At 35.0% G+C, this 14,907-nt stretch overlaps 2 protein-coding genes across 2 annotated transcripts; one reads left to right on the top strand and one right to left on the bottom strand.

The window, feature by feature from the left end:
* The first annotated feature begins 1,932 nt into the window (after positions 1–1,932).
* On the top strand, positions 1,933–5,928 carry odf3l2a (outer dense fiber of sperm tails 3-like 2a). The gene is made up of 4 exons (XM_084410861.1): positions 1,933–2,108; positions 3,116–3,226; positions 3,832–3,945; positions 5,236–5,928. Exons 1-4 carry the CDS (start codon positions 2,060–2,062, stop codon positions 5,721–5,723), a joined length of 762 nt encoding a protein of 253 aa, XP_084266987.1. The 5' UTR covers positions 1,933–2,059; the 3' UTR covers positions 5,724–5,928.
* Positions 5,929–6,695: 767 nt separating this feature from the next.
* Positions 6,696–9,949, bottom strand: ebi3 (Epstein-Barr virus induced 3). Its single transcript, XM_084410860.1, has 6 exons — positions 9,780–9,949; positions 9,469–9,672; positions 9,229–9,346; positions 7,717–7,895; positions 7,284–7,441; positions 6,696–7,139 (listed from the first exon to the last, which is right to left on the bottom strand). Exons 1-6 carry the CDS (start codon positions 9,895–9,897, stop codon positions 6,990–6,992), a joined length of 927 nt encoding a protein of 308 aa, XP_084266986.1. The 5' UTR covers positions 9,898–9,949; the 3' UTR covers positions 6,696–6,989.
* Positions 9,950–14,907: the final 4,958 nt, after the last annotated feature.

The raw sequence follows: 14,907 nt of genomic DNA, 5'->3' as shown, positions 1-14,907 counted from the left end.
TTTGTAAAGTGAGTCCTCAAGCACTTTCATGGTACAGAGATCAATAATATGCTCGGTATCAAGTTGCAGAATGACATTCCCTGCTTTTTATTTAAAGCTCTTAAGGTATCAAACTCTTGGAATGTATGTTGATGACCAGCTATATGCAAACCAGGTGACCGATCTGTTTAGATGCAAATTCATTGAGCTTAATTTTCTCAACTCTAAGGTAACTTAACCTGCGCCTCTCGGCTGCATGCCAGAGGTCAGCTGTAGTGTTACCCGCTTCTACATGTATCACCGAGTCTGAAGATAGAGCAGGTTAATGTTTAATGTCCGCTCACTGGTCAGGGATGACATCTCTGCTTTCACGAGACACACTTTCTTAGCTTGATATTACATTTTACACCGCATCAGTTCATCATCAGTTTAGAGCTGCCAAAGAGGAACAGGCTGTTTTAAAGCAATGAAGTACTGTAGCTTCACACTGTTAAATCAGAGTAACGTGATATGGGACTTCATACTGTAAAACTATGCCACAGAAACAAGAGTAGGTTTCCAGAAGTTTCATTTGTTTTGAGTACTAGTTGAGGGTGTCCATGGGAACAGCGAGTTTGATCAGTTTTCTATATCGGGATTCACCCACTTTACTTTCAACCACTAACCTACTGAACTGTCATTAATGTTTAATTAAAAAAAGAAAAATTTGATAGCACCCTTTAAAATATGAATGTGGTGAAAACTTTTCACTAACACTTTACAATTAGGTTTAATTGGTTAACTATATTTTAAGTGGTTAACACTTTAGTTTAGGGTCCAATTCTCACTATTAACTAGTTGCTTATTACCATGCAATATTGACTGTTTATTAGTACTTATAAAGTGCATATTAATGCCTAATTCTGCATAACCATATTCTACATCCCTAATCCTACTCAATACCTAAACTACATTACTAACTATTAATAAGCAGTTATTAGGAGTTTATTCAGGCAAAAGGCGTACATAATAGTTAGTTAATAGTGAGAATTGAGCCCTAATCTAAATTGCATTTTGAAGATCAAAAGTTGTTTTTGACTACTAATATTAACTAATATTAGTTAATGCACTGTGAACTAACATGAACAGGAATATTTGGTAACACTTTATTTTACAGTGTCCTTGTTACACGTGTTACATGTAGTTACTGTAACTATAAATTGTGCATAATTACATGCAACTAACCCTAAACCAAACCCCAATCCTAACTCTATCCCTACAGTACGTACATATAGTTAATTAGGTTACACTTTATTTTAAGGTGTCATTGTTACAGTGTGTTTTATATAATTAAGTACTGAGTAATTATAATTAACTACATGTACTTACAGGGTAGGATTAGGTTTTGGTTGAGAGTTAATTGCATGTAATTATGCATAATTTACTGTTATTGCTACGATAAGTACATGTAACATATGTAACAAGGACAAACAAATGTATACATTATAAATGTATAATTACACCGTAACACGGACACCTTAAAATAAAGTGTAACAGAATAAATTTTTTTAATCTAACGTTAATAAATGCTGTAAAAGATATATTGCTAATTGTTAGTTAATGCATTAACTAATGTTAACAAATCAAACCTTATTGTAAAGTGCTATATCACAAGTTGATGGAATGAAGTACAGAATATCTCTTATTTACTTTTCAGGCGGCTATTAATCTTGTATACCTCGAAAGAATAAAGTGGATCTAATAGTAATTTCACACAGTTGTTGGCCGTCTCACATTGTGTAATTAGTTCATTAGCTGTCGTTTACACATAAGTTGCCAAGGTGTAACTGTAGGTGTCCTTTGTAGTCAGTGATGGATGTTTTGGAAATCTGTTATGCGTGAAGATATTGAGATGGAAGTTCTTGAAGCCTGGACAAGGGTAAGGTTTCTTGTGCTTGTAAGATTCATTTATAATTCAGGCCGCAGTTGTATTTCTCCAGTGTGTCTAAACTGAAACTTCAACCTTTACTGGACCTCCTTGAGCACTCTTGCTGCCGAATTTGCCGTCAGCTCTTTAAGCTAGGCGGAAAATATACGCGGCATGGGGGAAGTGGTGAGACGGCGGCCCATCATTGCTGGCAGGGAACGAGGTAAGTGTGTGACCGCTCTTTTCAGTAGATTCATTTGTACAAATGATTGTGTCGAAAGAATTATTCAGCAAAGCGAGGAGATCTGACAATTTATTTTAGCGCAAGGGCTCTGTAAGTAGTTCAAACATGCTTCTATTTGGCCCTTGAGAGTGGATTGGCAGTTTGGTGAAAGAAACTGTCAGTTAGGTCTTTTATTGCAACACCTGCTTGTATCATTCTGAGAATAGAACCTCTTTTGTCTGTTCTTCTTTTTTTGGCCAAAGCTTTGAAAAGCTTGTGTGACATTTAACTGTGTAAAAAAAAAATTATACGATTTCAAATGAAAGTTTACAGCCAAGGTTCTCCTGGACTTTAGAAATGTGCACAGCATGTGTGACCTTTTATGTCTCACATGAATCACATTCCATAGTTTTATTTTAGATTTAATAAAAAAAGGAAGTGACTATGAGGAACATAGCTAGCAGATGTATGACTTATATTGACTAACAAAATTAATCAGCCTGTAGCAGACATATTTTTATCTGTAATAAGTTATTACAATGTTATTTTAGTATTATTTACAAACTATTATAGTTTTTCTTATTAATATTTTGAATTTGCTTTTATTTTTATATTTTGAGTTTTCATTTAAATTTTTAGTACTTTTATTATGCACCTTTGTCATGTTTTTATTTATTTATTTCAGTTTTAGTTTTTATTTATTTTCAGTTAGTAATTTTTCTTCTAATTTTCATTTAGTTTGTTTTTAATCTTTATTTCATTTAATACATTTTTTTTTTTTTATCATTCTAGAGTAGTGATAATAACCCTGCTTATAAATACAACCCTAATTTATTTATTATTTGCCTTTATTTTACCAGGAAGTCCCAGCAGTAACACGACAAGTTTTCTCTTTTTACCCCATATAATGTTCACTAATGCACATTAATTTCCATTCATTACCCAACACAATTCCAGTAATAATACTAAAAAGGCTCTGCACACCTTGCTTTTGTTTATGCCTGCAGGACCCGGGCCTGGGCGTTATGCTCTTCCGCCCACTATCGGTTACATAAACCATGACTACACCAAACCCAGCAGCCCGGCCTATTCCTTCCACAGCCGCATGAGCAGCAACAGTGAGTGACACAACATGAAATCAAACACTTCTCACACTGACAGACGACATGATCCACTGAACTAATGCTGGGTTTAATCACTTGAGAATGCTTTTAACATGCTTGTTCATGCAGAAAGTACATATATATCAACATGGCATTTATACGGACTGATAATTTTATAGATTAATTAGTGTCTACATTGTAGTACTGAAATAGTAGGTGGATTTACACACACAGGCACACACTTACACGCCTAATTAGTGACATGTAACACTTGTTTGGAAGGAATTGGAGGGGATTGAGAACACCCAGTTTGATCAAAGTATTATCACAAAAAAGCGTCTCACGCATCTGGAATTTATATCACAAACAACGGCATGCAATAAAATGATAAATGTGTTTTCTCTGGCATATTAAGCTAATAAAATCCACATGCTTGATTTTGATCCATATGTTGGATTTTAATTAATGTTAAATAGCATTTCTGTTGCTCAAACAGTAGAGCACAGCACTAGTTACTGCAAGGAATGCTTGAGCCTTATAAATTTGTGTTGCTTTGTATGTCTACCAAATGTAATTCAGGAAATTCTGGTGTGTTTTCCCATAATGTTGCTTTTGAATAGTGGTGTCTGTGGATTCCAGTCCAGGGCCGCAGTATCATGTAGATGGAAAAATGACACGCTTTGGCAGAGACGGTACCCCGTCGTATTCCATGCTGGGTAGAAAGAAGAAGACAGGTGGGTTTTCATCTAACGTTTTATTAAACATATCTGTTCATTATTTTATCCAGGACCTTTTCATAAATGAAAGTTAAAAACAAGTCCAGGTCTGGTTATATTTATCTAAAAGGAACATTAGGCTGTATTGAAGTCAACATATCAACCAGTTTTACTTCTGTGATGTTAACAGGATATTCAATAGTCCATCCGTCGGATTGCGGAAGTAAAAATCACATTAGTTTTCTCCATAAGGGAATCAAAATTTCTTTGATTTTGAAAGATAACCTTTACTGTGAGCTATGAGGTTGTTAATGTATGGTATATATGTTTTTGTTGAAGCCAACAGCCGACATTAATTCAACTTGTTAAACAGCAGATTCTCTCACATGAAGGACGACTGCGAATGACGTAATATATAGTCAGTGTCCCTATATGCTCTCAAACTACTTAAATATTTCTATGTATTTGTCTCTGTATGCGTTTCTCTTTTAGTCCGATTTTCAAATACTTTTTTCTTCAAATCTTTCTAAAAAATCCATATGGGAAAAATACTTGATTTGAATAATCTGTGATTGGTTGTATCATGACAATGGGCATTGCCAGTATGCAGGGGTTGAAAAAGAGGAATTGTTCATGTTTTTTTCCTTTTGCAATAATTTCCACTGATGAATCTTGCACAATACGAATGGTAATGTGTATTTAGAAAGAAAACAGCATTATTTTTATGTCATGTTCACTTTACACTGTTTTCCAAATGATTATACAAGTGACATATCAGTCGGATTTCAGTACAATAAACATTCAGATTTGAGTTTTTTAGAGCACAGAACTTGGTCAGAGAGAGACTTATTAGGGCTTTCCGTGCTCTAAATCACTCGCAAATCTTTTAATCTCTATGCAGTTTTTGTTGTTTTCATGCCTTTTGCGAGACATTGCACCATTTGATGCTTTTCATCTTCAGAAAGATCTTTCTTCCTCCCCATACTGCATGAGAACTGACTTGCTTAATAATGTGGAACAACCTCTTTCAGTAGGTTGGCAAACTACTTTTATCTAAAAATATAAGATAGAAATAAATAAAACAGACACTTTCTTTGAAAAACAATATATAGCGTTCAATAGATTTGTAACAGATTTGCAGAGGTGTAAAGAGCATACCTAAAAACCATACTTGAGTAAAAGTACAGATACTTTCTTTGAAATCCTATACTGCTATGTCACTTGCATAATAATTTGTAACACAGTCTAACTGCAGCGAGAAGGCATACACAATCATAAAGCAGTTGTTGATTCTCTGTTTCTGATCAGCTGATACATTCCAGACTCCTGGACCAGGAGCCTACAGTCCTGAGAAAGCTCCACCTTTGAGCTTTCACCACAGACCTCCGTCTTACACCATGGCTTTCCGCACACGCTACCGCGGTGTGGATCCTGTGCCCGCGCCCAACAGCTACACCTTACCCAACCTCTTCGGCTCCCACGTCCCCCACAAATCCTCCAGCGCCAGCTTCAGCATGTCAGCACGCAGGAAAGCAGGCGGTCCATCGGAGGATCTGTCCATGACCCCGGGACCCTGCCGATACAACAGCACAGAACCCAGTGTTTACCTGAACAGACAGCCTTCTTTCTCCATGCAAAGCCGTCATAATAATCCCACCGATGCCACGAGGAAGCCTGGCCCAGGCACGCACAGCCCAGAGAAGGTGACGGCACACCTGCCTCGTGCACCCTCTTTCTCCATGGGTGTTCGTCATTCCGAGTTTGTAACACCACTGATTGTTGACGTATTAGACTGAATTCATGCCATGCTTTGTTGGCACCTATTAAAACAGGATGTGGCTGTTTACATCAAGAAATTATGTTGAAAGGGAAACGATTAAGTGAAGTAGGGCCTATCTGGAACAGTCATAATCTTCACTATGAGTGTATGATGTATGAGTATAAGTATCTTTCAATTTCATTCACATCAGTTGTTTTCTTTAAAAGGAATATTTCAGCCACATAAAAAAGTCTGTCATCCTTTACTCACTCTCATTTAAAACTTGACCTTCATTCTTTCTATCATGAGAAGTTTTGAACTGGTCAAATCAGTCATTTTTCCCCATGCAATTTCAATGAATGCACAATGGATATTTATTTTTTTGGGTGAACTATTACTTTAATTATTTTCTGAATGGGTTTATAATAATTTTTATTGTTAACAATTAAAAATATAACAATTAAAAATATTTTGAAATAAAGCTGAAATTAATCAAACAAATATAATAAAATATAAATATTAAATAAAACACCATAACCTTAACAAACTTAAACAAAATTAGAAATGTTGTTTTGGCAACTAACTGAAATAATAATTTCAATAATATATATAATATTTCAATAAAATAAATTCAATAATAAGTTGAAGTTGTTGCTGAAAGTTGTGAAGTGCTTAAATGAACTTAAAATGAAAATGAATTAAAGCTAAATATATATATATATATTTTTTTTAACCTAAAATAAAAATGACATACAAAGCAAACTGACAATTAGACAAATCAAAATCTGAACTTAAACTTTAACCTTAAAATGAAAATATAAAAATTAAACCTAATTAAAGAATTTACTAAATACTGTAATAATGTATATAAATAAAGGATTAGATTGGTAAAACACCAATATTCTTTTAAACCCCTTATTTTATTTAATAAATAAAAAAATCTAATGATTTTCAAAGGAAACCAGTATAATTAAACTTTTCTGTACAGATGTGTTACTAAACACTGGCATTATTTTTTGTTCTTTATTGTTTTGCTGCTTGAAAAGTGTGATTTTCTTGTTTCACAAACCAGTTAAAATCAGTTAGATAAAGTTTAGATGAGAACACTTTCGAAATGCTTACAAGCTTTGTGATTATTTACAAGTGGAGCTATACTGGGTGTTAATCATTTTTTAAATTAAGAAAATTCTGCACATTGAGCTTGCATATTGGTTATCATTGCCTTTATAAACAAAGTTACACTTTGGTGACATAATAAACATTGAAACGTAACACTTCTGGTTATGTAGTGATTCATCATATATCAGTTGATGGGTATAGTGGCACTTATTGGTGCACTCCAGTCACTGTTCCGCCCATCATCAAGGAAGTCCTTTGCAGATATTTGGATGTAATAAGTCCTTCCTGCCACCAGTCCACTCAGAACCATTTTGCTAGACTCATAAGGGCCAAGCTAGAAAACAAAAAAATGTTACAAAATGCAATATTTCCCTCCTGTATAAATGCAAATACTGCTTTAATTGTTCTGTTTGGGGATTTTTGTTTTAGTACTTTACAGCTTTAACACTGTAGAACACTGTCTACAAAGTAAACTCACAGTTCTAGCCGTCTCAGGTTTGCCCCAGTGGTATTTCACTGTGTATTTAAGGAGAAAGTTGACAGGATCCGGCCACGTGGGTGGTGGACCCCACTGAACAGACAACTTCTTGCCTGGCAATACCATCACGCTCACATTCACCGGAGGATCAGGTTTCACTACAACACAACCATGGACGGAGATTAAAACACTCAATAGAAAATCATGGCATATGCATCAAGATGTGAACATTGATAAGACCTTGAAAATATTCCAAAAGCAGCCGTTTCATTTTCTGTAGTGACATAGACTAAAGTAAATATGTGAATATTTGTTTATTTTTCCAGATATTTTTCCTGTATTGATTATATAATTGATTATATAATGTTTAAAAAAAATACATACAGTTTGCAAACCAGTGGAATGGAATGGTAGAAGAGAATGAAAAGCTCACCTATCTGCTCAAAAATGAATGGCCATATGCGTGTCGTGCTTCCCAGAGCATTAATAGCGGTGATGTTGATAAGAGTTGGTTCTCTTGCAAAGATCTCCAGTTCCTCTAGCGCACATTGCCTGTCTTGTTCTTCCCATTTCTGGCAGTGACGGGCACTTAAGAGTGGTTCTGAAAAGCTCCTAAATTCAGAAGCAAATATTCTGAACTAATATTCTACATTTTAATATGTATAGTAAATCATATAGATATATTGTGAATTATACAACAGGTACAATATAAATTGCAGTACAATATTCAAAATAAAGCAAGAGTAGTGCTCATGTTAATCCAAACCCATGAAGAATTGTGAACAAATCATTCTTTTGAATTGGATCTTTTCAGTTAATCAGTTTATTTGGTTCACAAAACCAATCTGAATGATTCGCTCATGAATCAGAAGCTATTACAGATTCTTCAGAAGACTTGGAATAGAGCACAAATCATATGTACTATTTAATGATGTTTTTATGCAGCTTTTACATCCTTTTTGAAGCTTCAAACGATAATTCAAAACAATGACACTGACATATTTAAGATATGCCAGTGCAAATTGCTTTCAGTTAAAACAGCTCAAACATGCATTTTAATCTGGGACTAGGCTAAAACCTCATCTGTGAAACCATAGATAAATGTGTGTGAAAAATAGAGCATCTGATTTTAACCGTAAGGCTTAAGTATTTTACTCGTACTAAATGTAGGCTCAAAGATGCATTAGTCCTCAACACCTAAGAGACATGCCAGTGAAAAACAAGAAATCTGTGAATTTTGAGGAGAGCAATCACGTTTATTTTCTAAAATCAAAATAAAACTGAACACCTCAAAATTGCTATAAAATCAAGGTCGACACAACAGCCTCTTAAAAAGTCTACAAAACACTCAAGTCCAGCTCCAGTTTTCAAAAAGGGCATAAGAAAACCAATATCCTTCAAAAAGGTCTCTTCAATATAACGGTTAGATAAAATAATATTAAGTAAAATGAATAAGTCAAAGCCTACTTGCACTGGAACTGCTGGTTATGGTTATAGCCATGTCCTCATCTCATATGAAACGATTCAGAAACTTCTAACTAATCCGTGTAAAGTAGCCTTGTTGACAAGTTTGGGTTCATAAGGGAAAAACACACAATAGCCTATATAGTACCTTCAATGCCCTGTAGATGGCGATATCACTTCTTTTGTAGCAGAAATAAATTGCTGCAGAAAAAATGAGGTGCTGTGCAAAATGTATGGAGTAATTTCATAACTAATCACAAATGTATTGGAGTAAAGAGTACATAAACTTTTTCAAAAATGTAGTCAGGTATAGAGTAAAAGTTGCTAATATCTTAGATACTTAGTCAAACTACAAAGTTGCCAAAAAGATTAAGTGCAGTAACTAATTACATTTACTCCAATACTTTACACCACTGCGGATTTGCCAATTTTACAACTCATCTTGTATTATACCAATGCATTTTAATGTACAGGAACATACCTGTATGTAGCAATATAGTGTGTTGGAAGTATTGGGTCTGGAGTTAGTGTCCAAGAGCATATGGCCCTTTTAGGGTAAGTTGGAGACCAACAATGCACATCCGGAGGAGAAGGGGGGTCTAAATAGCGCAAACAGAACGGAATTTCAATTTAATTATTAATTTAAGCTCTCTGGGATAGTGAGATAATTCTTTTACCAGACTACATAGCTTTAAATAAAGGAAAATATGCATAAACCTACATCCCAGGTATAGAGACACTGTTAGTATCAGGTTTCCGTTTGGTTGGTGGCAGGTGTAGACGCCTTGGTTCTTCAAACTAGTGTTCTGTATGAAGAGAACGGGGCTTGAGACGAGCACTGAGCTGTTCAATCTCCACTCCACCTCTTTTTCCTCTCCGTCGGTGCACGGTATCTTCACAGATGAACCCACTGCTACAAACACTTCTATTGAGGGAGGTGAGGAGGAAAAGAGACAGGCTTGGACAGATCCAACACGCTGTGTTTGTATGTAGGAGTTAAAAGAGTGTGTTTTCTGAACAAATAAAGCTTACCTCGAACCTCTGGCGGTACGGTTGTTGGGTCTTGGCTAAAAACTCCACTTGTTATGACCAGCACTCCAAAAACATATATCAAGCACATTTTGGGGTGTTTTATACTCTGTGCTTTCATAAAAGTCAAGACTAAGTGAGTAGTCACACGCTCGGATTTAGAGGAATTTTGTTAATCATTAGTTGATAAGTTGATAGCCTATGTTTGCGAAAGAAGGCAGGCTAATGTTGGGCTGCGGTGTGAATATAAATAGGCTACATGAAATTTCAAAATTTATGTATAGGCTACTGTATGTTCATTTGGATCATTGATATATTAGGAACAGCAAACACTTTTTTTAGTGTTTAACAATTTGGTTTTAAATGCATGTGCAAAATTCAAATGTAATCTATTCATGTTGGTTTCAAATATTTTTAATGAATATTTATACCATTTCCAACCAAAGTTTTGAATGATGTGGAGTAGCCTAGGCTACCCATGTGGAGCTCTAATTGTTGTGTTACCATCAAGTAAAAAGTATTAATATACATACCTGAATACATGCTGCTGTACACATCCTAATCACTTTCCTAAATATTTCCATAAGTATGAATTTTAATAAAAGAAAATGTACCAAAAAGTGTATTCAAGTCTGTATGATTTGCATTTTGTATGTATATATAGAGCTCAACATAAAAAATGAGTAGGTTCAAAAACGAATTGCTTACTAAATGAGCATGAGTTCAACAATCCTCTGTATGATAAATTGATATTAAAATTGTTTACTACTAATACTGTGCTGGTGCAAATAACCACTGATCATTAAAGGGTTAGGAAATATTAAAATCAAGTCACAATTTCCTCAGACACTACGAACAACTAATGTGTCAACAGGTCGTTAATTATATGCTTGCACAACAGAAAAAGGGCACGCTTGTGGTTAATAAAATAGATACAATCATTGTGACATCAATACAGAATCCTAGCACATGGTTGATGACATCAGCACCCATCCATCCAATCACTGAATTACCTTAAGGTGCAACTTTGGAAAGTGTGTTAAACAGTATGATTCAGTCTTATGATTCATAAAATCTTGATCTAGCCCATCAATTATAATTTAAATGGAGAAAAAAAGTCACAGTTTACATACTGCAGGATTCAGTGAGCGGTTTTCGGCTACCATGTGGACTGTGATATAATGAGGTCAGAATCCTTCTGTAAACAGCACAATGTGCTTGTTTATCGAGTGTGTGGGACTGTTCTCATTCTTCCATGTATTTTCACAATCCTGAGTGAAGACTTAATTCACATGAGCCTTGAAAATGCAACAACTTTAAATGAAAACATGTTTTGCCTTTGAGCTCTTTGGCTGAGAGTTAATGGAGACTGAGATCGGTATCAATGAGAACCAAAGACTCAAGTGCACTGACAGATGTTATTAGGGCCATCCTTTAATGTTTTAAGGATTCATTAGGTAAACAGAATGGAGTTGTTTCACAGCGTTAACACTTTCTGATGTGTTTTACCATTCTGTTCAAGAGTGAGGCCTGCTGCATGTCCTTATGCATTTTGGTGGCTAAATGGTGAAAACTTGTGTTTGACAAATTACAAAGTATAATTCCTGCTGCCCCAACTGACACCAAAATCTGTTAAGAATACAAATGTTATTGATTGGACGTTGAGCTTTCATAATTAAAGAGTTGAGTTCTAAGATATGTTTCATTAAATAATCATCTTTTATGTGGCTGTTTCTACCTAAAAATTGCTTAGGAGAAATAAACAGAAACAACTGATGACAAAAAAAAAAAAAGGTAAGGGTACAGAGCTTTAAAATAATGATAGCACGGAGCAGATCATTTGTTCTGGTAAGAATTTAATGAGTGTTCTGAGATCAAACTCCACTGGCCCAGGTTGAGCTTTAAATCAGTGGAAACTTTTAAAGAGTTTTATGTATGTTAGGCTTCTTGATGTGTCTTTCTTGTGTCAGAAGCCGAGATGAGGTAAGAAGCATCGACTGCCAGCAAACAAACAAATTCATTTTGATTATTATTGCTATAAAAGCTAAGATTTTATCTATAGCCTTATGACATCACGATAGTACTTTTAAATGATTAAAAACAGAAGCTTCTGGCTCTCCTGAGGAGGAGCGTTTGCTTTAATGACAGCAGCTCTCTAGCTGCATGAACTCCAGAAGTCTCTGTAAAACCTGATGATCATGTCCTCCAGCATGATATGAGTATGGTTTAAATTACATTTTGAATCCCAGATTTTCAAACTCGGATGAGAAAGAACGAACAAATAAACTGGTGTCATTAGGCACCATCTAGTGGTTATTGGGCGTTAACGCAAATTTTTTGCTAACTTTTTCAGTAGCCCTCCAGATAGAGTCAATTAAAATCATAAAGGTAGTCCACACACGATGTAAGCAATTCTTCTTAAGGTATATAAAAGGTTTGTATGAGGAACACTCTGAAATTTAAGGCATTATTTACTCATGATATTAAATCAACTTCGATCTCAAGTAGGCTTTAGCCTACTAACATTCGCAGTCTCGTCTTTTAGTGAAACCGTCCCTTGTCTTTTGGGCTGTATCCGAAATCGCATCTCTTGAGTAGGTAGCCTACTTATTTCTAACTTACATCTAAAAAAAAGTAGGCCTACGTTCTGTATGAATGTGTGTAGTGTAGTATGAATGTAATCTGGACATACTACATTCGCCATGTTGTCATTCATGTGACCTACCAGCTCTGTGTTGCTTCACTGCCATTCACAAATCCTCTCCCGTGGCCTAGTGATGTTACATAATCACTGAAGCTTCAAAGCGCGTATCGAGTTCGCAGCGCAATTTCTCATGAAGCTCCGTGCCGGAGCGCGTATTGTTTTCAGAGAAACACGAAAAACGAAGCCTTACTTGGCTACTCCAGTCACGTGAATGCTTCACTTTGCTGTCGGAATGTTTGAACCAACCCATACTCTAGAGGTTTATGGAAGTTTAAGTCCATTTACTACAAATATTTTTTTTATAAATAAGCCTATAGCCTATATTACATGATCATATATTATGCATAACAGCATAGAAATCATAAAAATAATGAAACCACCATTTACTTGCATCAAGCAACTCTGTTGGTATTTTTATAATTAGTATTAATATAATTGTTACATTTAATTTATTGAATTATAGTAGGCCTATCTGAAAACTGAACATTTAGCATTGTCAGGCTTTTATTTGTGCTGCTATAAATAAAACAACGGCGCTGGCTGCTATAAATTTGACCAGTCACAAGATGGCGCTGTTTTCGACACTCTTGATGCTTTGAATCTTTTCCCGGAACAATCAAGGTAAAGCCTCAGTGCTTTATTTGCCCATCCCTACCGTGGATTCATGGGATAGTAAAGTGTCTATCCATCGTATGCACACATCAGAATCTCGCTGAAAGGTCATCAGGTGCGTTGAAGAGATGGGTCCACCTTAGGACCCAATTAAGCAATCCGATTGGTTCCTTGGTTGAAGCACGTTTTATGGGTAATCGCTTTAGTGCCTGCATGGTTACAAATCAGACAAAATCACTTTATTATATAAGTCGTTTGAACTACGTTATAACGACCATTTTAACTTATATGTTTCATATACTAGTATGTAACAGATTAAATTACTATACAATATCGGTCTTTCTGTAGAGCTGTGTGTATTGTGAAAAGCGCTATATATTAGACCTACTTACATCTCAACGGTGAAATAGGCAAGGCAAGTTTATTTATATAGCACATTTCATACACTATGGCAATTCAAAGTGTTTTACATAGAGAGGAATAAAAATAATCACACTATAGCAATGTACAGAGATTCATAGAGACAAAATAAAAGCAGCAAAATACCTGAATTACATCTCAATTTGTTTCTCAGAATCTTCACACAAAGCTACTGTGTGTCCTGAGAAGACTACTTTTTGACATTTTAGTCTTTTTTAGCTTGACATGTGAAGTTATGTTCTTTAATTATATTGAAATCTGCCAGAGGACATTGTGTTCCACTGAAGAACGTCATGTAATAATAATCCGTAATCTGTCCGTAATATAAAATCTTAATTAAATCAGTTAAATCTTAATAGTTATGTGGAAAAGTTAAAAGTAATGTACCCACTAAAACGCCTCATAGTTTTTTTCCTTTCTTAAAGGGATCGTTCACCCAAAAGTGAAAATTCTGTCATCATTTACTCAACCTCAAGTTGTTCCAAACCTGTATTGATGAATCAGGGGAAGAAAAAAAAAAAAATTATATCTCTTGTTTGATTTATCATTTTTCATATTTTAAATATCATTTAATCACGTCAATCATATTTTAAGAAATCATATAGTTTGAAGTGTTTATCATTATTATCATTTGAAATGTATGTTTAATGCTTTTCTTTGATTAATCTTTATGCCTCAATGTAGCTGACTGACTTGGGGTGACATTTTGTAAGTGTAAGATGTGGGCGAAAGCCTAGAAGCTTCCGATTGACAGACCACAAGTAGCTCGAATGTCTCAGTTAATGTGATACATTTTTTTTAATCTTGGTTAAACATCTTACAGAAGGGACATGTTGTAAAGCAGTTTCTTTCTTTTGCATTGTATTGAGACCCATGACTTCATGACTCATATGGTGGTACAGAGCGATATGTGTATGTACCCACACCCCAGGGTGTGAAACTATGAAAGCTAGATATGTTTGTGTCTTGTGGATCTGGTTCGATGCCAAATACTATGAAAAGAGGAACTTAACTCTGTTCCGATTAGCAACTGCATAAGAGGGAGATAAATTTCTGTACAGGCCAGTCTATTCTTGGACTCCAACCGGGCTCTTTTGCAATTTGTCTTTTCAAAGAGAGCTCTCTCAACAACTTGACTATTCTTTAGGCAAGAATATTATATTCAGAGTGTGACTTATATTTTACTTATAAATATTAGAAATGATTTTAACTGTTCATGTTATGTTTCTTTATTAAACTTTTAATCCTGATTATGGATGAAATATTATTATTTCTCATTTATTATTGGATTGTCTGCTGCTACGAAATAAAATTTGATTTAATCATCTGACTGGATCTCCTCGCATCATGTATTTTTATTTCTTCTGCTGAACACAAAAAGACAAATAATTGTCT

This window comes from Rutilus rutilus (assembly GCF_951802725.1).
Source record: "Rutilus rutilus genome assembly, chromosome: 6".
In the NCBI taxonomy this organism is placed as follows: Eukaryota; Metazoa; Chordata; class Actinopteri; order Cypriniformes; family Leuciscidae; genus Rutilus; species Rutilus rutilus.
Note: the sequence above shows the minus strand (reverse complement) of the source record. Positions and strands in the feature narration are given on the sequence as shown.

Coding starts and splice junctions, on each gene's coding strand:
- odf3l2a (XM_084410861.1), top strand. CDS start 2,060: ATGGGGGAAGTGGTGAGACGGCGGCCCATCATTGCTGGCAGGGAACGA. Junction 2,109..3,115: donor CATTGCTGGCAGGGAACGAG/GTAAGTGTGTGA, acceptor TTATGCCTGCAG/GACCCGGGCCTGGGCGTTAT. Junction 3,227..3,831: donor CAGCCGCATGAGCAGCAACA/GTGAGTGACACA, acceptor GCTTTTGAATAG/TGGTGTCTGTGGATTCCAGT.
- ebi3 (XM_084410860.1), bottom strand. CDS start 9,897: ATGAAAGCACAGAGTATAAAACACCCCAAAATGTGCTTGATATATGTT. Junction 9,347..9,468: donor AGTGTCTCTATACCTGGGAT/GTAGGTTTATGC, acceptor TGCGCTATTTAG/ACCCCCCTTCTCCTCCGGAT. Junction 7,140..7,283: donor AACCTGAGACGGCTAGAACT/GTGAGTTTACTT, acceptor TTTGTTTTCTAG/CTTGGCCCTTATGAGTCTAG.